This window comes from Anabrus simplex, chromosome 2 (assembly GCF_040414725.1).
Source record: "Anabrus simplex isolate iqAnaSimp1 chromosome 2, ASM4041472v1, whole genome shotgun sequence".
Lineage (NCBI taxonomy): Eukaryota > Metazoa > Arthropoda > Insecta > Orthoptera > Tettigoniidae > Anabrus > Anabrus simplex.
Window position 1 is genome coordinate 685549883 of NC_090266.1, and position 26229 is coordinate 685576111.

The following is a 26229-nucleotide window of genomic DNA, read 5'->3' on the forward strand; positions in this document are numbered from 1 at the left end:
ACTTAAACGAGCCGTGACTACGTATCTCAATACGCTGGCAGCGGAGGACTATGACGCTGGAATACAAAAACTCGTCCCACGTTATGACAAACACCTAAATTAGCTTGGAGATTGTGGAGAAGTAGTGTAAAGTATGCTCTTTCCAATAAAAAGGTGTATATTTGTTAATATTTACTCCTGTGTCTTTATTGCGCAAACGGGTACCATTTTCCAGATGGCCTTCGTATATTTTGTTGAATATCTCAAAACGCAGTGCTGGAGAAGTCCGCTTCCTGAAATAACTGATTCAATTTCCTAGTAAGTTCCTTCAATTTCTCCTTACTTCCACAGCCATTTCTAATCATTTCTTTCCAACCTGCACCTCCTTCTTAGTCTCTTTACGTCCCTGTTATAATACAGTGGATCTTTACCATTCCTTACCACCTTTAAAGGTACAAACTTATTTCCACAATCCTCAACAATTGCTTTAAACCCATCCCAGAGTCTGTTTACATTTTTATTTACCATTCTCCAACGATCATAGTTACTCTTTATAAACTCCCTCATACCTGTTTTATCAACCATAGGATACTGCCTAATAGTCCTAATTTTAATTCCTTCCTTTTTTTTCACATTTATTATTAACTATGACAAAAACAGGTTTGTGATCACTAATACCATCTATTACTTCGGTTTCTCTATAGAGCTCATCTGGTTTTACCAGCACCACATCCAGAATATTCTTCCCTCTAGTTGGTTCCATCACTTTCTGAATCAGCTGCTCTTCCCATATTAACTTATTTGCCATTTGTTGGTTATGCTTCCTGTCATTTGCATTACCTTCCCAACTGACGTTTGGTAAATTGAGATCACCCGCTACTATCACATTCCTTTCCACATCGTTTCCCACACAGCTGATTATCTTATCAAATAATTCTGAATCTTTTTTTTTTTTTTCAAATTGCTTTACTATTACATGTTATAAATCTCATTTTTGGTCCGTATTGAAAATTTACAGTTCAAAAATAATAAAGGCGTTCTTTAATCCACCTATTCAATACTTTAATTTCCACTTACAGTGGTTACATAAACAGACTATCAGTTAAATGGTACATGTTTTGCCCTCAATTTAGGGCATCTTCAGCCTAAAAACAATCTTCAAGAGTACACCTTATATTAATATGGAAGCTAAAAGTTTAGCCAGTTACTAAAATTCAGTACATAAAAATGTGAAAAATGATACATTATACAAACATGTTAATGGAAACACTGTCAATGATTAAACCATAAACTATTTTGTCACAGACTAAAACTAATTCCTGCTGCAGTCGCTTAAGTGCGGCCAGTATCCAGTATTCGGGAGATAGTAAGTTCGAACCCCACTGTCAGCAGCCCTGAAAATGGTTTTCCGTGGTTTCCCATTTTCACACCAGGCAAATGCTGGGGCTGTACCTTAATTAAGGCCACGGCCGCTTCCTTCCCACTCCTAGCCCTTTCCTGTCTCATCGTCGCCGTAAGACCTATCTGTGTCGGTGTGACATAAAGCAACTAGCAAAAAAAAAACACCTTATTCCGTTAGATATTCTAATTAAAATGGTTCATTTAAAAGTGTCACTTTGGTATTCCACTAACAATGACATAATGCCAACGATATGAGGGCGTGAAACACAAGCACAAAAATGAATGTCATAAATACAACATGTTCAGGGCCGCTGATGAAATCGTGAGCATAAGGTGAAATTGAAGCATCAGTTGAATTATTGCAGAAGGGGCCCTTAGCACCAAGGCAATATTATTGTCTGAGACGTTGTCAGGAAATGTCAATAGATACTGGAAAATGTTCCCTGTAAGAGAAGGAAAGGAAGGATTAAGAAATTGAACGCAAGGAGAGAATTCTGTTTACGTTGTTAGGAACAGAAGAGGACTTACATGTTTGTTGAAAGCTGTCATTTGCTATCTACTGTTGCGTTGGTAGCTGCCCTTCTGTTGGCTCTGAGTCTCATATTATAACTGTGCTGCAGAGGCGGTAGTGAACTCGGAGGGGAAGGAATGGGAAGCGTGGAAGGGAAGAGAGGATGGGTGGAGTCAACTGTGACGAGGCTGACAAAGGGGCGGAGTTATCTGTTTTGTTGGAAGTAGGCCTAATATCCGTAGGTATGGGTGGAGCACTAGAGTATGAAGAATTAAATATATTAGGTATCCTAAATTTACTTGAACTAACTGTCTTTAATAATTTTGGCGTTAATTCATGTAAAATGCTTTTACTGTCCGTGATGTCATTAAGATTCTGTTCCTTATTATACGTCTGGTCTAAATAGATATACAAACTTTCTAGTTCGTTCAACATTCTCCCTTTTTTGTATGTTTCTAATTATCGCTAGGTCTTTCTCTATGGATTCAAATCAGTAACCAGTTTCCCTCACTTGCAAACTCATCGCTGAGTATTTCCTATGTTTTTCCGCGTTAACATGTTGCATGTATCTTCTCAAAGCTTCTCCCAATCTATCCAACATATGAAAAATTACAATGTGTACATTTGAGCCTGTATACTCCTGATCCCAAATAACGATTTCTGTCATAATGAACATTTTAATGATTAAAGAATATGGATTGGTTAGTAATAGTAGCTCTAAAAGCTATATTAAAATTATGTTTCTTGAACACGTTAGTAATCTGGTGTATATCTGGATTATTAAAAGTAAATGTAGCATACTCAGATTTTTGGTTTTTTCTTGTATCAGATTCATGGATAACTTGATCTTAATTTTATTGATCAATTTATTGATCATTTCTATTTTGAAACCATTCTGTTTAGCAAGGTACCTAATATAATTCAATTCTTTCTTCAAATTCTTGGAAGATAGAGGGATTCTAAGTGCTCTGTGAATTAAACTGAAAAGATGCTTGTTTATGTGAATTCGGGTGTAATGAAAAATTGTTTATAGTTGTAGATGATTGTATCAGTTTTCTAAATATTTGGCAATCAAGAGTGTTATCCTAACGCGAAACAGTTACATCTAGAAAATTCAATGAGTTATCGACTTCGCCCCCTTTTGTGAATTTCAAATTAGGTTCGATTTCATTTAACCTGTTCAAGATTTCCTGGGTATTAGTGACATCTTTGTTTATAATTACAAACGTATCATCTACATATCTCAACCATAAATCAATTCCTTTAATTTTTGCTATTATTTCATTGTGTTTGACTGAATCCATGAATATGTCGGCAAGGATGCCCCATATTGGGTCACCCATTGCTAATCCATTCTGTTTATAAATTTTATTGTTAAATGAGAAGTAATTATTGTTTAATATGAAATTTAATAATCTAGTGAATTCTTCTACTTCCATTTTATTGAGATTATTGTGTTTACAAATATTATGATGAACAATATTAACAGTTTTTTCTGTCAGAATATTCAGGAACATATTCACTACGTAATACGAGCACATCGTCTGGTTTGGACGCACGCCATATTTAATCAAAATGTCACAAAAGTCAATGGAATTTTTTAATGGTTGTTTATTATTAAAAGTGTAATGTTTTTTTCAAAAAATTATGAATGTATTTGGAGACCTTATACATGGGAGAATTTCGGCAATTGATTATCAGACGAATTGGAACATCTTTATGTGTTTTGGGCAAAGCTCTAGTTTCTGGGAGCCTGGGATTCATACTGACAAGTTTTAGTTGTTCTTGTTCGGTAAAAAGAGATGTGGATCTTTTAAGTAAGGCCTTTAAGTTGAGTTGAACTTCAGCTAACGGATCTTTAGTCACTACTGTGACTTTGTTATTATCAAAAAAAAATTCAGTTTTTTTTATATATGTATCCTTATCTATCAAAACGATTGTGCCCCTTTGTCAGTCTTGGTTACTATAATATTGTTATTATTGCAAGTTATGAATCTCATTCCGTATTGACGGTTATCACTTTTTTTTTTTTTGCTAGTTGTTTTACGTCGCACTGACACAGATAGGTCTTATGGAGACGATGGTATAGGAAAGGGCTAGGAGTGGGAAGGAAGCGACCGTGGCCTGAGCCCCAGCATTTGCCTGGTGTGAAAATGGGAAACCACGGAAAACCATCTTCAGGGCTGCCGACAGTGGGGTTCGAACCTACTATCTCCCGAATACTGGATACTGGCCGCACTTAAGCGACTGCAGCTATCGAGCTCGGTGGTTATCACTTTACAAAAGAAAATATTTATAAAATCCTCCTATCAATACAAGTCAAGTCATCTGCTAGATGAAGCAAAGTCTATACATGTTTCAGCCTAATCTCAAGGCCATCTTCAGTAGTAAAAAAACAATGATTACATAATATACAAACAAATGAAAAATTGTAATGATGTGAAGTGACAGTGATCATGATTAGTGAGTTAAAAACACATTGAGGTACGAAGTCCTCTCGTCTAATAGATCTTGCTGACTGTTAAATAAAAACACTATGCTGAGGAGAGTAGTGAGACCGTCAATACTACGAATAAAACGTGTATAACATTTGTAACTAAAAGTTGTCGTCTCGAATGGAGATGACCTTGTCGGTCTCAAGTCTCAAGAGTTGTCAATGTGACTTGAGACCGACAAGAGTTGTCAATGTGACTTGAGACCGACAAGGTCAACTCCATTCGAGACGACAACTTTTAATTACAAATGTTATACACGTTTTATTCATAGTATTGACGGTCTCGCTACACTCCTCAGCATAGTGTTTTCATTTAACCGTCAGCAAGATCTATTAGACGAGAGGACTTCGTACCTCAATGTGTTTTTAACTCACTAATCACGATCACTGTTACTTCACATCATTACAATTTTTAATTTGTTTGTATATTATGTATCATTGTTTTACCACTGAAGATGGCCTTGAGATTAGGCTGAAACATGTATAGACTTTGCTTCATCTAACAGATGACTTGACTTGTATTGATAGGAGGATTTTATAAATATTTTCTTTTGTCAAGTATAATATTGTTATCTTCAATTTTTGATTTCATGTTTTTTTATTGTTTTCTGTTGTTTAGGATCAAAATTGGTGTAAATCTCTTTAGCTAATCTGGGCAATCTCTTCTTTAACTCCAATCTTACTTCGTCTTGTACATCGCGTGGGAGTTTTGATATGTTCGCTTCTGCTACAGTGTTAATGATGTCTATTTCTCTATCTTTATTAGGACAATTGTGTTTTGGACCCCTTTTAAGTAGCTCATTATCTCCTTTCTGATAGTCTGTTTATGTAACCACTATAAGTGGATATTAAAGTATTGAATAGGTGGATTAAAGAACACCTTTATTATTTTTGAAGTTGCTTTATGTCGCAAAGACGACGGAACAGTAAAGGGCTAGGAGTGGGAAGGAAGCAGTCGTGGCCTTAATTAAGATAAAGCCCCAGCATTTGCCTGGTGTGAAAATGGGAAACCATAGGAAACCATCTTCAGGGCTGCCGATAGTGAGGTTTGAACGCACTGTCTCCCGAATTCTGGATACTGGCCGCAATTAAGTGACTGCAGCGTCAGCGCTACCCTTTCCCGGTCTGTACACTCCAAAGACATCAAGTTGCCTATTATCTTTTAGAGATGAGCTTACAGCTAGAATTTCAGGTTTGTCACCTTTAACTTTTCGTGGCTTACAAATTCTTCTTTTATCAGAATGAATACCCCCCCCCTCCCCCTCTTACCATTCCTATCCTACCCCTACGATACACACTCCAGTTCCGTGAGAATATTTCTGCAACCATTATTTCATTTCTCAGCCATGAATCAACTCCTATTACAATATCTGGTACGTATATATCTATTAAATTACTTAATTCTATTCCTTTCTTTACAATACTTCTACAGTTCAGCACTAACATTTTAATGTCATCTCCACTTGACCTCCTCTTCCCTGTACCCTTATCACTAAGGTTCGGATGTTAAGGAAAAGTCATTTTTTTTCCTGAGCTCATTTTACCCGAAATCTGAAAATTAAGTTTGAATGACGGGTCCCTGACCACGTTTAAAGCAATTTGATGTTGCCTATAAATGCATACCGGTATTTTGGTCATTTTTATTGTTTTGCTCATTTTAGTGATATATGGTCATATTTGGTTATAATTTCAGCATTTTTGTTTAAATTAAGGTGCCGTTAACAAGGTACATGTTACCTGTGTTCAGTTTCAAACACAGGATTTCCGAACAGTGTAGTAGATATATTTTTCTTTCTTTTACTGGAACAGGCAGGTAGCAAGTTTAGAAGACCCGATTCCAAGAAGCTGCTCCTCTACGGACGTCTTCTAGCACATCTTTCTGGAGAATTTAGATTGCGACACTGTACACGTGAGATCACAGAACATGACGATAGTGTGTTTCCGCCTTTCAATAGGATGTCACTCCAGCAGATATATTTAGCTCAGAAGCAATTAGCAAACAAGGAAATGCCACGTTATATCTCGCCCAGTTCTTCCTGCAGGGTCGAGTTAAAGCTCCCTTGCTCTTTCACTACCAACGGATTTCAACAGATTGGTCATACTTGTAGTACTGCAGTGAACCCCATCGTGCCAAAAGTGAAGTGTAGTGAAGCTGTAAAGTTAAGTTCAATACGGAACCAATGAAATTCATAACTATACGTGAAAGAGTTTGGTGAAGAGACGTTCAGTACTGACGGAACAATTTTTTTTTTTTTTTTTTTTTTTTGTAAAGCGTGTGAAGTTAAGGTAGTGGCAATAAAGCGATTTAATGTGCAACAGCACTGCGCTGCGGCTAAGCATAAAAGATGTGCGAATGGAAAGTCTTCTGAACAGAGCAGACAGGCTCTTTTGTTTGATACAGCAAAATCTTCATCAACCAAACTTTCCAATTTCTCAAAAGACCTGTGCAAAATGTTGGTATCTACCAATATTCCGCTTAACAAAGTGAACAACGAACACTTCCAAATTTTTTTTTGCTAGTTATTTTACGTCGCACTGACACAGATAGGTCTTACGGCGACGATGGGACAGGAAAGGGCTAGGAATGGGAAGGAAGCGGCCATGGCCTTAATTAAGGTACAGCCCCAGCATTTGCCTGGTGTGAAAATTGGAAACCACGGAAAACCATTTTCAGGGCTGCCGACAGTGGGGTTCGAACCTACTATCTCCCGAACACTGGATACTGGCCGCACTTAAGCGACTGCAGCTATCGAGCTCGGTCTTCCGAAAATTCTCAACTAAATACACAACACAGTCGATCCCGGACAAGGCAACATTGCGAAAAAGTTATTTTCCCTCCTGTAATGAAGAGACACTTCAAAAAATTAGAATTAGTGTAGGCATCAATAGCGTCTAGGTATCCGTTGATGAAACTACAGATGTTTGTGGTAGGTACGTTCCGAATGTTATAATTGGCACGCTTCTCGTGGATCGTCCAGGTGATGTATATTTAATTCATTCTGAGGTTCTAGATGCAGCCAACCATTCCACAATTGCAATAATTTTGACAATGCCATGAAGCTTTTGTGGGATGGTGAAGTTAAGCGAGAACGAATCTTGCTGTTACTAACCGGTGCTGCACCATACATGGTGAAATCAGCAAGGGGACTAAAGATACTTTACCTAAAAATGGTCCATTTAACGTGTCTTGCTCACGGATTGCACAGAGTTGCTGAAGAAATATGGCAGAATTTTCCTGATGTTGACCTGTTAATATCAAACGTCAAGAAAATATTTGTGAAGGCTCCACTGAGGGTGGCAAAATTCAAAGATCACACGCTTTCGCTTCCTCTTCAAACAGTGCTCACCCGCTGGGGAACGTGGCTTAACGCAGTAGAGTACTACTGTGAACTACTACAAAACTGTGCAAGAAATTGTTTCTACTTTTGACAACAGTGAGGCATCGTCAATAAAAATTGCACAGGAACAGCTTTCCAATGATTTGTCGGGACAATTAGTATACATTTCTTCAAATTATAGAGATCTATCGAAAACTATCTCTCGCCTAGAAACTGCTGGTTTAGAATTATGTGACAGTTTGGGAATAGTAAAGGACATGGTATCCAAAGTAGAACAAGCAAGAGGTACAGTGTCACTTGCGGGAAGAACAAACTTAGTAAGGTGCTGAGTGCAAATGAAGGATACGCAATAATGTGCAGAATTGGTGCCATTTTAGAGGGTAATGGATCTGGTTTAGGAGAAAACGACCCGAAACTAAGCAGCAGTGAACTGACTATGTTTAAATACTCTCCAGTGACATCATGTGATGTAGAAAGGAACTTCTCCCAGTACAAAAAAAAATACTGAGCGACCTTCGAAGGAGATTTCTTTTCGACAGCCTGAGAATGCACATGGTCGTGATGTGCAATGCTGGCAAAGAAGATTAAGAGGTATGTGCGATTATGAACTCAATAAACTTCCTGATAGACAGTGTCTTCTAACTTACAATGACAGATATCATAAAGCATGCTAGTATTTCGGGTTTTTCTGGTTTTCTTTTAGAAAAACCGAGCATGAACTGCATCAGAAGGCTATGATACGAATTAATGTTAAAAATTTTAATGTACTGTAGTTCTCTGTCAGTTTGTACGATTAAATGTGCCTGGTGTATTATCGCTGATCACGTTTTGGCACTTAAGACGCTTACCGTATGTTAGTGATACTCTACCTATCCCAAAAATTCATGTCATATTTTATAGTTTTTTAGGTCATAGGCCTATTTTATAGTTTTTAGGTCATATTTAGCTAGTTTTTAGGGCATATTTGCTTGCATATTTTGTACTTCTTTAGGTCTTAAACTTCCGAACCCTACTTATCACCACTCCCTATGCCACCCCGTTTCCCTGAATGTACCTCCCTATAACCCTTCTAAACAAATTTCTTAACTTATATGTACCACTGCGGTTTAAGTGAAGGCCAACTGAGCGCAGATCCCTATTAAGTTCCCATTAAGATTTAGAAATCTCACTCCCAATTCCCATTCCATAGTCTCATTTAAATCCCCAATCACCTTCCAGTCAGTATCCCTCCTACACAGTATTCCACTGATAATCTCCGCATATTCATGTACTGATGTGGAATCACGCCCACAGCCAGCCTTGTGATTCGGGGTGGGGGCAACCTGTTTTTCAGAAAGTGCAACATCACCTTTTAGCGATATTTCTTTGTGCGGGGGGAGTAAGGAGGGAGCTCTCGCGGTTCCGGTAAATACTGCCAACAGAATTAAAATGAAATCTGAATTGAATCGATAATATGATCGATCGATATGAGTTTTCTAAACCTTCATTATCTTAAGCCAACAACTGTCATACACACACTTTATATAACATTATATAACATTTCTCGATGCGAATCTTGTTCCCAGCATGAATTCTATAGTTTGGCTTTGCTGTGTAAACAACAACAGTACTAGTACGTAAAGTGTACGCCAGATGTCAAACAGCAATGCATAAGCGATTCATAGTTTGTTTCAAAGGCTGCCAATACGAATCTCGAAGATACTCAAGGTCGACCTATTCAGCACAACGGTGTCCATGTATCGCTAAAAGGTCCGCGTACGGTACCTAAACCACAATAAGGAATACAGTCTCAAAAAAATTAAAATACTTTTTTTTTTTTTTTGGAATGACAAGTTTCTAGCCATCAAATTTGAAATATTCAAATAATTTGTATAAATGGATACTATTCTTAAATAAAGGTAATTATGCTTATGTGTGGATGTTTCTGGAACCATACCACTCAGCACGTGGTACATATGGAAGTTAAAGGATGTGCTAAAACAATGCCATTATGCAACAAATAAATAAAAACACGTCTCAAACTTTGAAAATTATACCGATTTGTCATTCATAGGAGTACTACATATTTCAAATAACAATACAAGCACCAACCAAAATACAGAGGAGGTGAGGATACCAACAGGAAGACAGAAGTGAATGGGAGAAGAGATGACTGGAGAAGGACTAGGACTTTAAAGGAGCACTTTGTAATTTCATGAACAATGCTACGAATACCTACAATGCAAACTGTATGTTCTCAAATACATTTTTCATATAATGTTCCTTCATCGGAGCAGGTTGGTTGCCCTAGAATTGAAATTATGCTGGTAACTTAGCAGATCTATATAGGAAAATAAAAAGCAGTAGTCTGAATTGGCAGTGCCAATTCAGATCCAGCAAGAATCTGCAAGAGCATTCACCAAGGATGCTTACTGTAACAAGGTTTCTTCAATGTTTCTGCCTACACAATCCTACGTGAGGCACTGGGAAGAAAAAACATGGATCTAAGAGAAGCAGGTCGGGTTGTTGTGCACCCAGAAATTCGTAGACGATTGAGCAATTCCTGCAGGTAGCCCACGTACCCTCAAAAGGGTGATCCTACGGATATGTGAAGTGTCCAATAAATATGGGATGAATATGAATACAACGTAGACAAATGTGATGTCAAAAGTAAATCAAAGAAAGACGTCAACATTTCCAATGACAGTAAGACACTCAAACAGGTATCGTCCTTTAAATACCTCGGGAGAATAGTATCCTAGGATGGCTACTGTCAACAAGATGTCAAGGGGTGACTTTGAATGACCAGAGGAGTGTTTTACAAATACCAGAAAGTGCTGAAAAACAACACACTGAGCCTAGAGCACAGGAAGAGATTTTTCAAGGTATTTGTTCGATGAGTGGGGCTATATTATGGAGGAATATGGCATTGAACTCCAACCTTTAACGTTAAGTGTGGTGAAGAAGGCACCCGCTCAAGATGCCCTGGATAGATCGAGTCACAAACGGCAGGCCTACTCAATCGAATTGATGAAGAACGGGTACTTCTTGGACAACGCAAAAGACAACTTGTCTGGATTGGGCACACTCTGCGACATGGAGGCTTACAATGGAACATATTGGATGGCAGACAAGATGGCAAGAAACAATGAGAAAGGCCACAGCACACTTTCATAGACCAAATGAAATAATTCACAATTTTGGACAATTAAAGAAGAGGGTACTCTGATGTTAGAACTGGAGGGCTGTCATATGCGGGGCAATCCAACCATATGGCCGATACGCAAAGGTTGGACGGAATCACGTTTAACCTACCTTGGGCAAAAATGACGCCAGTAAGGGCACTCCCCATCATGACCCCGCGCCCCCTCTGGCTGTGGCACTGTGTGGTATTACATTTCAATATCAGTGCTAATCTCAATTTCTCACTTAGATGGTCACAATAGCAAGTGCTACCTTTCCTCAGAAACAGAATCATAAAAGCTCACGACAATACAGCCCAGCAGTCATCTGAAATTAATCGATGCACACAAACCATGAGGTGGAGCTAAAGCAATTAATGTACCAAACCCTAAAATGAAGAAGAAAAAATTATAGACTTGCAAAATAGAGGTCAAGAAATGCGCTATGAAATACTGGGCAAGAGCTGGGATTTTTATAGGGCATTAAAATAATCAAACATCCATGCCCCTTGAGATCCCAGGGACCCTATCACAAGTCCCCCATGCCTTGCCCCCTCCTCCTCAGTAGCCCCTTCTAACTTCAATGTCAGGAAGGACCGCGGAATTTTCTAAAAATCAATCACATAAATACCAAATTTTGTAAACAAGTGTGGGAATTTGCGATTTTAAGAAACACAAATCTCGTTCATGAAAAAATTTCCATTCGATCCAAGCGATTTGATCCCCTTCATACTGAACAATGATCTACTCAGCCAAAATCAAATAAAAGAAATTGATCACCTAGTTTGATGTGGGCTACAAAACAACACAACTCCAGTCACTAGACAAAACAGTAACGTTCCCTCAACATTCTTCATGAAAAATAAACACTAATAATGTATATCAAACAATCCAGTAGAAAGTCTACAAACATAACAACAAGAGATGAAATATAGTACAGTATTCAACAAATGATGTGAGGCACAATCCATAGCTAAATCTGGAACCCAAAGGAACCACTTCCACTCCATCCATGTATTACAATTTTTTTTTTTAATCTAAAAATTAAATAAAGCGTACGTACCAACAGCAAATATATTAGCTGCAACTATCTCGTCTAATGCCCGGTGGGTTTCTTTCAAAATACGGCGTAGATGTTGACAGTTCCTCGTAAACTTATTAAACTCTTGAGGGATATCGCTAAGCATTTCGTTAAAAATACCGCGGCAAATCTCATCTAGAATAAAGATATTGGCATCGTCTTCAACATCCTCCGTTCTTTTAAAAGAAACAATAAAAAATGACAAGAATCTGGAACCTGCCAAACACACGAACAATACATGTTTAAATCACCTGTCATACCAAGTGTCATATTGTACTCACTTTTAAGCAGCATATTAACTCTCAAACAAAACTAGGTAAAAGAAAAGAGAAGAAAAGAAACGAAACGTTAGCTCTTACCGCATCTAACCACTAAAAATCACTGTCGAATAATTTATTTCAGAATTACATCAAAAGTGACAGGCATGATTAAGGTTATAATGCTCCACGCTCATGCACAGTTAGCCATGGACATGGACAGATCAAAGCATAAAAATATGTAACAGTTAAAAATAGCAGGAAAATAACAGGCGCTCTTAAGAACACTACTAGCTAGTAACCGTTCTCAAATTATCAGGTAACGGTGAAAGGGAAGTTCCTAAACTAGTATAACAGAATGGCATGTAATAGATATCAATTGCCATTTCACCAGGTCAAAACTGAGTGATTCTACAGACATAGTGTAGTGATAATGTTCTAATAATTTCGAAAATAGTTCAAAATCTTAGCTAAATATCCCTTCATAAATGCTATAGCCTAGAACAGGAAAAACTTTACATAAATATCATAATATATCTCTATACACAGTAAAGTGCATTCCGTGCTTTCGGACTTCCACTACTTGGCACGCGCTTATGAGCGCTCAACGGTGATCGTAACGTCGTCAAAACAACAATATTCCAGAATCTTCTGGAAGCTATGAGAATCCTCGAGCTAATTTTAGTATGAGTCAACCAACTACCACGTCATTCTAAGACACCACCAACTTCGCCTATTTTACTCCATGGGGAAATGGAGTTAGAGCAGGCGAAAATAAGCCTACACCTTGAAACGGATACTCCCAGTCCGCACGGTGGAAGGAAGAAACGGTGTCCTGATGACGTCTCTGACGCCACTTCAGGATCCACTTAGGCCAATACTCCGGCCAAATGTCAACTACGCGGAGCAGCAGACCTGGGAATTTCACCGTTGGGGCTGGCCTCTAGCAGTTTTAATATGCCAAGCTCATCATCTGTCCCACGCCCAGACAGCGCAAAGTCCTGCATTTCCTAGCCATGTCCGTACACGCGGTGTATAGAGCGTTCCAAACTGAATTTGCAGTACAGCGTAGATGGAGCGCGCTGTTGCGGAATCGACTCGTGAAGTTCACGCTCGTGTGTGACTCAAACAGGGCGTCACAGTTCCATATTTTTCGTTTGTAATTTTGTAATTTTAAGTTCATTCATTAATAAATTAATATTTGTAGGATTGTAAAATAAATACAACATACCGTAATCACTGGCATTGCTCTCAGACATTGGACGTACACCTTCTATCATTTCTGCAAGGCCTGATGTTCCCGTTTTGGATGAAACGCGTTCGGAAGATGACATTGAGGATGATCCGGACGATGAAGAAAGTCGTATTAAAAACATTTCATCGTCGACATCCTCCTGTAATTCGTCTGCTTTCCACAAATCTCTTTCATCTTTCTTTACTTCGTTCACGTAATTTGCCCAATTGTCTTATGTTTTTATGGCATAAAAATGTTAGTTCAGCATTTGGAACAAAATCATGTTCATTGCCCGCGTGGACTGAGGCAAATCACGGCCCTCGGCTTTTCGGTGGCCTAAGTCCCGAACTCACCCCTTCAACGGCGGCCTGCAGTGCATTTTTCACTGTCATATCCTTCCATTCTTTTGTCACTGTCTGCCCAATATTTACCCACCATTCATCTGTGTAAATTATAGCTTTATTTTGTGCCCTCAAACGTTTTATCTCCCTGAGATATCTGTGCCTCCAATTAATAATTTCATCGGTTTCAATGAAAGCTGCTTTATTACCCCGTCTTAAATAACGGAAGCCTATATCATGTAAGAAGCGATACAACGTAGTTTTGGAAAATCGTGGCAAAGAATCTTCTCCATTTACCCGACTCAAAATCACGTTCAATGTCGGTGGTATGTTAGCAAATAAAAGAGAGTGAACCACCCGACGCACTCCACTTCGCACAATTTCATCATATTTAATTTTCCTTGAATTTTTCTGCTGTCCTTCTCTTTTTTGCTTTTTTTGCGGGAGTTCGCAAAGGACCACGTGTGTGTTCCTTCCTTATAGCATATATTGTTATTTCGGAACAACCTGTAGCTTTAGCTGTTTCACTGACTGCGCTGCTCATATTCATAGTCTTTAAAAAATAATACAGGGCACTCATATTATTGCGTTCTTTTCCCATGAGTTTACCTACGGAACGTTTCTTTTTAATTTGACGGTCCATTGTACATCCTTCTGCACTTTTTCTTCGAACTAAGAACCCCCGCACGAGCACGAGCACGAGCACGAACTGACAACTACACAGACTACACAAACACAACAAACACAATCCGCTTGTCCTCAAGAACTATACATTTATCACTGATCTTGTCCGGCTTCATGGCTAAATGGTTAGCGTGCTGGCCTTTGATCCTGAGAGCCCCGGGTTCGATTCCCGTCCGGGTCGGGGATTTTAACCTTTATTGGTTAATTCCAATGGCTCGGGGCCTGGGTGTGTGTGCTGTCTTCAGCATTAGAATTCATCACAGGTAGGGCCCCATTCTTATAGACGCGCAGGTTGCCTATGCGGCGTCAACTCGAAAGACCTGCACTCGGCCTCTTATAATACTGATTAAATGAACACCACTGCAGACGGCTGTCAGTATATTTAAAAGCTCAGCCAGCCGTGTCACTTGTGAAACGTAAACATACGAGACGTTCTCCCTGTCATAAATTAAGAGATAACGAGATAAGGACTTGGGGTATGATTTAAAAATAACTTCCTTATCCGAAGACCGTTTGCTTTGCTTTAACCACGCCATGATCTTTCTGCACCTTTTCTTCGAAATTAGATCCCCACGCGCGAGCACGAACTCACGAACCACACAAACGAAATGCACTTTCCCTCAAGAATTGTACATATGTCACTCATATGTATTTAATCACTATTATACATACTTTTGACGAAATGAGCACAGCACTGCATGCGACTGTCTGGAAGTGTTAAAAGCGCATGTTTGGGAGATCACTACCGGTACTTCAGCCAGCCGGACAGACAGCCAGCCGAGTCACGCGCGAAACCAAAATTCAAGGAGGTATTCTTCCTGTCACAAATTAAGAACTAAGCAAGATAAGAACTTCGGGATTGTTTTAAAAATAACTTCCATATGTGAAGACCATTTGCCTCGCTTTGACCCCCCATGCAAATTCAATAGGAAAGACGCTGGCCAACGACTGACTTTTTCGTGCCTGCACATAAAATTCCCTGAACATGACTGACAATAAACGCATATACTGCATTTTGTTATCATTTAAATTTAAAAATAAACTTACCTACATCGAGCTGAAATGTTTCTTTACCAGCAGTGAAAAAATTAGGAAAATAATGAATATAAAACAGGAGTTATGATAAGTTCTATGCAACGAAGATTTTGCATTTGGCGAAACTTTCCATTATATTACCATTTTCACACTAAATTATTTTTTTACATTTTTTGTTAACGGCATCAAATGCGCCTTGAAATTCTGTACATAACACGATGTTCACCCATTTTAACCGATAACATTCTGATTTACGGATATTTGGCAAACCCGCTGCATTAGAGTAGGTCAGCGCTACCCGGCAAACATGGGAGAAGGAAAGAGACGGGATTATCCCATTACTGCTGTACTGCAATTTAAGGTTGGAACACTCTATAGTCACGCCATCTTCATCAGCCACCACGCCTGTCCCACCTCCATTCTATATTATAAAGCTCATTCGTCTCGAAATATCCAAAGCAAGCTTCAGAACCATCTATCAGCTCATTTCTCGTTTTACTCCCAATCTGCAGGAGTACAAACTTGAAATCCAGAAGACCAGAGATGGTTTGAACCTTAAAAGATGTAAACCCCTATACAACCATTTCACCGCCAACATTGGGGCACATGAACGTCTATTCACTCTGTCGTCGCTTATGGCTTCGACAAGAGCTACACTGACGACGAGGTGGCAGCCCAGCTTCTGATGGACGGTAACATGATCTATCGTATCGTTCGGATCCGAAACGCCGAGGGTCCCACCAGCCTGGTCCGGATTCTTTCACGGGATATCACGACGCTGGACACGCTGCTGATGGATGCCGCCATAACAGGGTGGAGCCATCGCGGAGCTCTCCAACACAGAAGATCCCATGTGGGAGATGACAATGCTTTGACCACCCTCCAGGATGAGGTATGTGCCATCTCTGCTAGCTCGGAGCACCCCACCCCAACTGCTCTAACAAATCTACTCCCAAATGCATTAACTAGTAAGGCTCATCCACCATTCAGTTATAAGTGTAAAGCAAAACCGGCTCCTGAACTTTCTAATCCAGAAACCATCATTCACGGCACTACTCAAGACGTCCCCACGCCTCACCCCAACCTACTCCTGGCGTCTCCGAAAACCGTAAAAGTTGTTAGACGGACGTAAAGCAAATTACATTATTATTATTACCAACCACATCCTTACACAGTCCTAGTTCTGAGAACATCATTCGTTTTATAACTGTGGTGTTCCAGAACGTCCAACCCTTTCGCCGTCCCATATCATTTCCCAAATACAACTAGCGGCCCGGTTAATTCCTAACACACATGTAGATGTATAATATTCAGAGAGCAGAATGCACTTTCCATTCTTTCCACTGTGTTCCTTCCCTTTCATGTGATTATTGCAGGAAAATATACTATACTAAAATAAGATCGCTTCAAGCAAACCGGTCGCTACTTGACACTTCCCTATCCACGTACGCCCCGGAAAGTTTCGTACTAAATGATACCTTTCTTACGCCGACTCAGAACCCTTAATTCAATCCCTTTAAATTGTATCGAAGAGACCTCCCCAACGAAGGTAAAAGCGGTGTCACTACTGGTGTGAGAAAGGACCTCACAGTCATTTAACACATTTTCTCAACTTAAACCAAACTATTTCGCGAATATCTCATTTTAGAAGTACTAACATCTCATAAAGATATAAAATTCGCTACACTTTATCTACAATATAATCACCGAGTCCCACGCTCGGTAGATGCAGAGTGGGTCTCGGCACGTAAATGGCCGCGGCTGGTCCATGGTCCAACAACACTGCACTCTGACCGGCCAATCGAGCAGAGGAGGGGTGCCACGGCTCTATTGCAGCTCTACGCCTCTGCATTCGGGAGACGGGACAGGGCTGGACTTCACGGCTGGCCCCAACCTTCGACTGTCCTGAAAATGGTTTTCCGTGGTTTTCCATTCTCCTGCACTAAGGCGAATGCCGGGACAGCTCCTAGCATAGGCACGGCCGCCAACCCCCTCGCCTTCTCCGTGAATCTCCTTCACCGTAACAAATCTCCCGGCCTGAGAGACGGCGTCACCGTCTAAGAGTCCCCCCATTCAGGGGAGGAATGAAACCATTTTAGTAGTAGTGGTAGTATTTGCAGTAATAGTAGTAGTAGTAGTAGTAGTAGTAGCAGCAGCAGCAGCCAGTCCCACCACCACATCGTTCGTCGACTACAGCGACTCTAGCGATAGTTTTTATGTCCACCGACACCCACACACCAAAATCTAACACTAACTCAGCAAAGTTCTATCTTCTGTTCACAGCTCGCGGAGAGGATTGTCGAGGTTTCTGCTTCTTCCACCAGAGGTCTCCATCGAATATTGCACAGCAGCTAATTGAACTTCTTGGATCGCCATGTATCACTACGCAGTCACCACCACCAGCGGCATCCGCACCACCAATATATCGAAAACTTCTGTTGCATCCGCCGCCCTCGACTCCGCACCGTAACCTACCGTGCTACCATTATGTTCTCCTTCGCAGATCCCAACTACCAGGCATGATATCTACGACGAGTTCCATCCCCAGCGTGGGACGCCAACAACCTTCAGTATAAAAGGTCCGCCTCGGCCGCCCCTCCAGAATATGCACAACAAATCCGTCGCTTGGCGGTCAGTCCAATAGGTATTTATCAGGTCAGTCTCAATCAAACTCCAACCCTCCCAATGGACAATGCACCTGAAAGCCCTCTTCCTCCTACCAGTGAATCATTTCCAGTCTCAGGAGCCCGCCATCCTGTCCAACAATTCACGATCTCTTCAGACCCCACTAACTGGTATCCACGTCTATCTCCATGAAAATCATGCTCAGCAATTATGCTCCCCTCGCAACATCCTTTCCACCCTACGCCAGGTTAATATGCGCCGAGAAGAGACAGCGGACATACGGCCAACTACCAGCCAACGGTGTTATCATCAAGTTGAAAGGAGAAGTCGCCACCCAAAAGCTCACTCTGTCAATCGGAGCAGCACGAATTGGTTCCGCCGCTCCATTCAAGTTTCTATTGCAACCAGTGTTCAAGACTAAACCTCAGCCTCCAAGACATAGCTTTTACAGCTGTGTGGTACGTGGTATAGATCCAACCATCACCGAGGAAGAATTCATCACCGAATTAAACTCTGAAGGTATCCCACCTGTAAAGCCTTCCGGAACGCAGCAGGTCCGACTTACGTGGCGCGATATCTACTGCCGACCACCGCAGATCTCGAGAGGGTACGAGCTTCGGGTGTGTCCATCTATCTCAGCAATTACAAAGTTGAAACTTCGCGTGCCGGGGCGGGGTGAGGGGGTGGGGGACACCTCCATCCAGTTCAATATGCGCCGAGAAGAGAGCAGACATACGGCCGACCACCAACGGTATTATCAAGTTGAATGGAGACTTCGCCACCCGAAACCTCACTCTGTCAAACGGAGCAGCACGACTTGGTTCCAACGCTCCATTCAAGCTTATATCGAAGCCAGTGCTCTAGACTGCACTGCACCCCTGCCTCCTAGACATAGCCTAGAAGAAAGAGCAGAAAATCAATCAATCCATGACTAAGGATATAATGCTCCACGCTCATGCACGTTTAGCCAAGGATAGCTCATGGCATAAAAATATGCAACAGTTAGAAATGGCAGGAAAATAAAAGGCGCTTTTAAGAACACTACTAGCTAGTAACCGTTCTCAAATTATCAGGTAGCGGTGAAAGGGAAGTCACTAAACTAATAGCTTAGTAGCACTAACGTCCTCACGTCGAAACACACCTACAGTCTGCTACAAACCAACCATTTTCAGACTTCACATTCCAGCCTAAATACTCACTTCCATTTCACCCCCTTAGAAACTCTTGTCTGAGAACTCTCGCTCATTCCATCCCCTTCCCGTTCGAAGCTACTCGCTGAGAAAGATGCTTGACATACAACTCTCACAGCACCAAACAGTGTCGAGCTAGGAACCGTAAGTGAGGGCATTATCTACAAGAACGGCCAACCTACAAGTACCCTAAAACTGCGCAACTCCTGTGGAGAAGCACACCCGAACTACGCCCGCAGATGTAAAGCTCGTTTCGCCCCTCCTCCTGATAATCCTGAACTCGTCGCAACTATTCGCACAGTTGATTTACCTACCAGTCCTAGCCGCACTCTTTTCCCCTCTCCTACCGTCGAGGATTTAATCCAATTCATCACTAGTCTCATACCACCGCCCTCTCGTCGTAAAACACCTACAGTCTGCTGCAAATCAAACACTCACCCAATGTCCACTTGCAGCCTTCATATTCCGGCCTAAATACACACTTCCAGTTTAGCCCCCTCAGGAATTCTCGTCTGAACCCTGTAGCTCATTTCACCCACCCCCTCCCACTGATTTTTCTCTTCAGTGGACAATGAAGCGTCCAGTCAACAAACAAAATTGCGATGGGGGAAGAAAGCCAAAAACACCACATAGTCAGCAATCTGCAATCACACTTCGGCTTCCAGAAGCATTATCCATCGTCTTCTAACTACTCTGTATTTCTTTCTTCAAATCAGAATATATGTATACTTTATGTAAAAGCGCTCACCCTTTAGAACAACAAATAAACCTCTACAGTTAAAACCATATACAGAATCCTCTAATAAACCAACCTTAGCATAGATTCCGCTCCCCTCGCATTTCCATCTCAAAACCATCAACGTTACTTAACCCAGTTCCATCCTCCGGAGATCCTTGCCACCAACTTCACCAGCAGCATAGACATACACTTTAATTCAGTCTAGCCTAAGCAAGCAAAAGTGCTGACGTGCTGGGTCGAGGGTGCCGGTAGGGTGGGAGTGGAGTGTGAGCGGTGAGTGCAAGAGGGAAGACGAGGGTGAAGAGGGAGATGATTAGTATAGAACAATATCGGGTAGACATTGGAAGATTGCAGTGGAGAAGGAAGAAGGAAACAGTCAAAAGAGAAGGAGGTAAAGTGGAAATAAGATTGAAGGGTGAGATGATACTTGCGGTAGCGGTGATTATGATACTGATGGTTACAGGGGTCGTGGAAGTAAACCGCGGCCCGACTTCCAGTGGCAACATGAGCTGGGAAGATGTGGAGGTCATAAGGAGGTTGTGGAAGAAGTACGCCCGTTTCAACAGATTAAAATATGATTCAGGAACAAGCGAAAAGGGTTCGAAAATATGAGGCAATGGATCCACGGAAAATCAGACGAAATAATTACCAAAGTGGAAAACAACGAGAGAGAAATTGTGTGTCTCAAAGAGAAAATAAGGAATGTGGAAGAAAAGGTGTTGAAGCTGAAGGCTGAAGACAGTACCCAGGAACGCAGGAAGAAATGCTTATTTATATATGGAGTGCCAGAAGAAAAAGGAGAGGACAAAGTGATAACAATTTACAAAGTTGTGGAAGTCATCCAAAATAGAAATAATTAAATTTTGTGAAGTTGATATAGACGATGTGGAAAGGATAGGCAATGCACAGGGTAACCGGCCGATAAAAGTGAAATGGTTATCCACCCTGATGACGGAAATAGTAATAAGAAACGCCGGTAATCTACAGAGTACAAAAATTTGGATTAAGAGAGACATACGAAGAGAAGGGATTAAGAATATAAAAAAACCTTAAGAAACATTTAGTGAGGGCCAGACTTCAAGGATTAAGAGCTTACATTAGGGGTCAGGAAGTAGTGGTAACCAATGGCCAATGGACCAGATTTTGGATCGTGACGACATTACGGGAATAAGAGGGGAATTTGAAGCAAGAAGAAGTGATGGAGAAGAGAGTGGGAGAAAGGCAAGTTATGGAAAGCAATGTCGGTGATGACGGACATGGTGATAACGAAAGAACCAGGGGAACAGGAAGTTGAGTGAGGAAAGTCATGGAGATTAACATATTGAAAGAGTGGCCGTGCATAGTGAAAAGGAAAGAGCAGTGGATAACAGGCTGAGAATAGAAATGTGAAGAGGAGCAGCTATGGATATAGCCAGGAAAGCGGAAAGGCAGAGAGGTGAACACAGTGAAAGAATGGACTTGCGGAGTGAAAAGGAAAGGAGCTTAAAAGATCTGTGGTGAATGAAAGAAATGATGAGGGCATAGTAACAAGAAGTAAAAAGTCAAGTAAAGTTAGTAAAGGAATAGTGGATGAAAACATGGTGGTAATATAAGGAAAGATGGTTTGGATAGTTAAGTAGATTTATGAATTAAGCTGGAAGGAGAGTGGAGTTGGCGGGGTGATATTTAGAGTGATATTTGGAGTGATTGTAAATAAGGAAAGATGGTTTGCTAAGACTATGTAGAAATTGGTAGGTGGTGGAGTGTGCTTGTTAATGGGTTTCAAAATGTATAGTGAATTTAATGGCTACGTGTGATTTTGAGGTGTGATTATAGCTAAGTAGATTTGAATTATAAGTATTGAATGTCTGAATGATAAGAGTGAGATACTGAAGTAAAGTTGATGGTTAAGAGTCAGGTATGGTAATTTAAGTTAATGGTGGATTTTGGCTTTGGTAACTGTATGCCAAGTGTAATGTTGGTCCAGTGTTTTTGCTGACGGTATGTGAATTGAAATTTAAGTGAGCTTGATATGATACACAGTTAAGTAGTTGGGTATGGTAAATCAAGTGGAAATACACTGCTGTTTTTAGAAATTGAAACACTCAGAAGCAATGGTCTGAATCACGCCAAAATCAGAGTATGTGTAGAACAGTGGAACAATAATAAGTGATTTAAATTGCAGAGAGATGGCGTGCACCTAGGCCCAGCAGTGCCCTTCTGTGTGTGACCGGCCAGGGCAGTGTTACGCAACGCTCAGTCAGTGCGGAGCCGTCACACAAAATGGAAACGTGTACCTCAGTGCCACTATGCCTCGCCGACATCACAGGAGGGAATATCAGCATGTTAGGGCTCAGGGAAATGGGTCTGTCGTTCCGTGACATTGCGGCTCGTACAGGGTACTCTACTTCAACAGTGAGGCGAATGTGGAAGCAGTGGAGAGAAGAGAGCCGTACACAGTGCCGGCAGGGTACTGGACGACACAATGTGACCACAGCGCGAGATGACCGCCATCTTGTCCGCTTGGCCGTAACGGACAGAACAGCTTCGTCCACGATGTTGGCTCGACGTTGGAGCACTGCAGCGGGTGTGGGGATGTCTTCATTGACGGTTAGAAGCCGCCTTCTGAGGGCCGGACTGGTGGCACGCCTGCCATTGCGCCGGCTTCCATTGACCAGCAACCACCAACGCCGTAGACTGCAATTTTCACGTGAACACCGACACTGGCATGCTGAGAGGCATAATGTAGTGTTTTCGGACTAGACCCGCTTCAACTTGTCCTACAGTGATGGCCGCATAAGCGTTAGACTGAAGCGTTATTTAACAAAATACGCTTTTTATGTGATATACTTTGGACAATCAACTGTATACGCGACATATATTTAAATTGTGTCTCTTATCGGCACTTGTAATTTTTGGTGAATTATTGCATTCTGCTATGGACCTTGTGTTCGCGGCCTAGTGACTGTACGGAGCTGTGATATACCATAATTATACGAGACTGGAATTCTACTCTATTTGAAGTATTGGATGACTAAAACTTGTATCTGGTGGACTCTGATAAATTGTGCCTGAGTGTTCAGAACATTTAGCCTACTGGTCATCTACTCTGTCTATATGTGACGGAGAAGACCTTTCGTCACATAGTTATACTGTGTGTTATGTCGTACGTACGACGCTGTAACTGGTGTAAACCTTCATATATTATGTATAATATATTTTAATTATAGTTTATAAAAGGCTAAATTATCTTATATTAAATGTTAAATATGATTAATATATGATTTCCCTGTAAATATGTAGTATAAAATTGTATAACCTCAAATACGTATTGTGTATTGTTTAACCTCAAAATCTATAGAGTCGAAATCGGTAGAAAATTCCATAATGTTCGTACGTTAGACTTATTGTACAATAATTTGGTATAGGTGAAAGGTTCTGGAAACTTACGGCAAGGTTTTATTATCCAGATACATGTACAGATATTATGAATGTTGTAGATACTTCCATGTACATTTTTAAATAGGAAAGGAAAGTTCGAGTACCCATTCGACTAGCTGGTCGATCGATGTTTCGAGTATGTTCCATTAAGGGCCCCATACACGCGCAGACTTCTGGAATACTTACCTGCACAGACTTGCCTTCGTGCGGTAAGTCGGAAGTATGCAGTTGTCCACACACACTCAGACTAAATGACTATTTACCGAGGAAGTTGAATACGTCACGCTCAGCTGTTTTCTGTTTAAGATATTGGGCTTCGGATGGTTGAAAAATGTATACGATCGAAATTAATAAGGTAGTCGGTATAGAAGATGAGTTGTTATTTGGACACAATTTAGCGCCCTGCACGAAAAGGACGCGCAAAAAATAAATTTCAAGTTTTCATATTTGTAGGTTACCACATTTACATTTTCTGTCGCAACTCTGAGATGGCGCTTTAGTCGCAAAGTCTCCGGCTGAATTCAAGCAGCGCTAGAATGTCAGAGACTTGCCTGCAGACTTTTTGTCGGCAGACTTATCAGCCATACACACAGAGACATGTCTGAAGAGACTGGTTTGTGCAGACTTACCTCCGACTAAGTATGCGCGTGTATGGGGCCCTTTAGAGTGTTGTAAGAACTCTTCCAGGAGTCGATCATTCTAGATTGTTGATCGAATGGTATAAATATCGAGCTGTCAGTCAGTGAAGGCAGTTCTTAGTTCTAAGTTCGCAGTTCTTAGTTCTTGGGACTCAGGCATGTGATGGACTGGGAGTTACTGTTGGGCTCCGAGGTGGAGTCTGAGTATTGGGCTCAAGTGAGTGAGGCAGTGAATTCAAGAGAGAGTATGTTATAGGGTGCGCGTCAGTGTTGTTGATATCTGTACTGGTCAGAATCGAATTCAGGGTACTCCGCTATTGAGTGTTGTATATAGTATCATTTGCTAGTGTGTATAATTGTGTGTTGTGACGTACAGTGTGAATAAAGTAATTTATCCAAGGAAATGAACGTGTTCTCGTGTGATATTTATTTACGTCAAAATATCGCAACGTTGAACGTTAGTTATTACCTCTAAGGGTATAATTGTATTGTGGACGCCTGCACGGGCTCTTACGCCATCTATGAGAGTACATAGCTACTACAGTGTGTGTTTAGACAGCGCCCACCAGGGCGAGTATCGGGACTAGACTGTGTCGCTCCCAGCGGAAACTTGGAAGCGCACGCTTGAAGGTGGTTGAAAGCAGACGTTGTCTCGGAGCAATGGCTTACGTTACCGCTGCAAATACAATGCATCTGCAGGCTGGTATAGGGTGATGCCCTAAAAACCTCCCCACCTGGGGAATTATGCTTTTTTAACCGTGTAGTTTTGTACTATAGTTCTTCTAGTGTAAATATGTAGTTGTAATGATGTGAATATGTAAATTTTATTTCTTACTGGTGAGTTGTTGTGATAGTTCAGAACACGGTTGCCTTACCTGCGCATATATGGATTAATGTATCATTTTTTTCCTTGCGTGGAGTAGTCATATGCTCGTGCGTGTGTCCGTTGTGACAATTTGTAAATGTTGAAATTTTTCTGTCGTGCTGTGTGTTTGGTACACGTAACGGTATGTGATTTTGTCGTGATTCTCATCTAAATTATTCGTACCGTTGTCTGTGTCTTTAGGCATTTCACTGCCCGTGTTCGAACTAACACTACGCTTACACTAGTTTCTAATTTTTTATTTCATTATTATTATTGTTGTTATTATTATTATTGTTGTTGTTGTTGTTACCGTTACTTTGTAAATTGCTTTATCTCTTTGGGAAAATTTATTATTTGGTTTTGGTTAGTTTATTTTAATTCTTATTACGGGCTTTTAATGCGATCCTTGTTCAAATTATTTTAGTAAACCCGCATTTATATTAACGGTTGGTCAACAATGCCATTGTAACGTGTTCATTTAATCGAGGGCTTGGACAACCCTAGTGCGAAAGATATGGAGCCTTGTTCTTATCTTATCGTTCCTGCTTATTGTTGTTTATCTCTTCGTGCCTGACGGTTACGTAACTTATTATTGGATTTTGTGAATTGTCGCGGGCGCGATAAGAGCATCTTGCGGATTGCTCCGTGAATGCTATTATGAATTGTTTCCTTCTGAAACTGTGTATTCGTTTTTCTGTCTTGGTGATGTGATGTTAACTGGCTCGTTCCTTTTAATTACGTTCCGGTCTTTATTTTTACCTTTGCTTAACATGACTTTTGTTTTTTTAAATTTATTTGGGCTGCATTTCTGATTCTGGGGGACCCTGTTGTGGGGGCACGATGGTCTGTATTTGTTGTGTTCTGTGTTAATGGCGATATGTCGGGTGTCCTTCATTAATGTGTGGTTTGGTGGGATTTTAACTTCCACTGGGGTGCTGTCAAAAGCCCTCGATTGGACATCCAACCCGTTTTGCTTTCATTTAAATTTTATATATTATTTAAAATATCTGTAGTCTAATTATTTGTTATGTTATGAGTAGTTTGGTGCACCAGAACTTTATATTTTTCGTTAAAATGGTACCATGTACTATAAGAATATGTTATTTACAAGTTACATTATTTATTTACTAAAAATTAATTATGCTACTTATTTTTCTGTTCATTGGAAATTTTACGTCAGTATTCAGTATTTACCAAACACTGATTTTTCAAATCTAATTTTCATGTATCTATTAT

At 40.7% G+C, this 26229-nt stretch overlaps 1 protein-coding gene across 2 annotated transcripts in view; it reads right to left on the bottom strand.

Annotated features, from left to right (window-relative positions):
* Positions 1 to 13091, bottom strand: part of LOC136864372 (dual serine/threonine and tyrosine protein kinase) — a 331375-nt gene extending 318284 nt beyond the window's left edge. The window contains exons 1-2 of one of the 2 annotated variants that reach the window (XM_067141287.2): positions 12325 to 13091; positions 11948 to 12181 (exon numbers count right to left, since the gene is read on the bottom strand). In XM_067141287.2, coding sequence (XP_066997388.2) covers positions 11948 to 12071 — 124 coding nt within the window. In that variant the 5' untranslated portion in view covers positions 12072 to 12181; positions 12325 to 13091. Of the gene's footprint in view, positions 1 to 11947; positions 12182 to 12246 lie in introns of both variants that reach the window. The other variant, XM_068226255.1, reaches the window with a different exon arrangement.
* Between the last annotated feature and the right edge of the window lie 13138 nt (positions 13092 to 26229).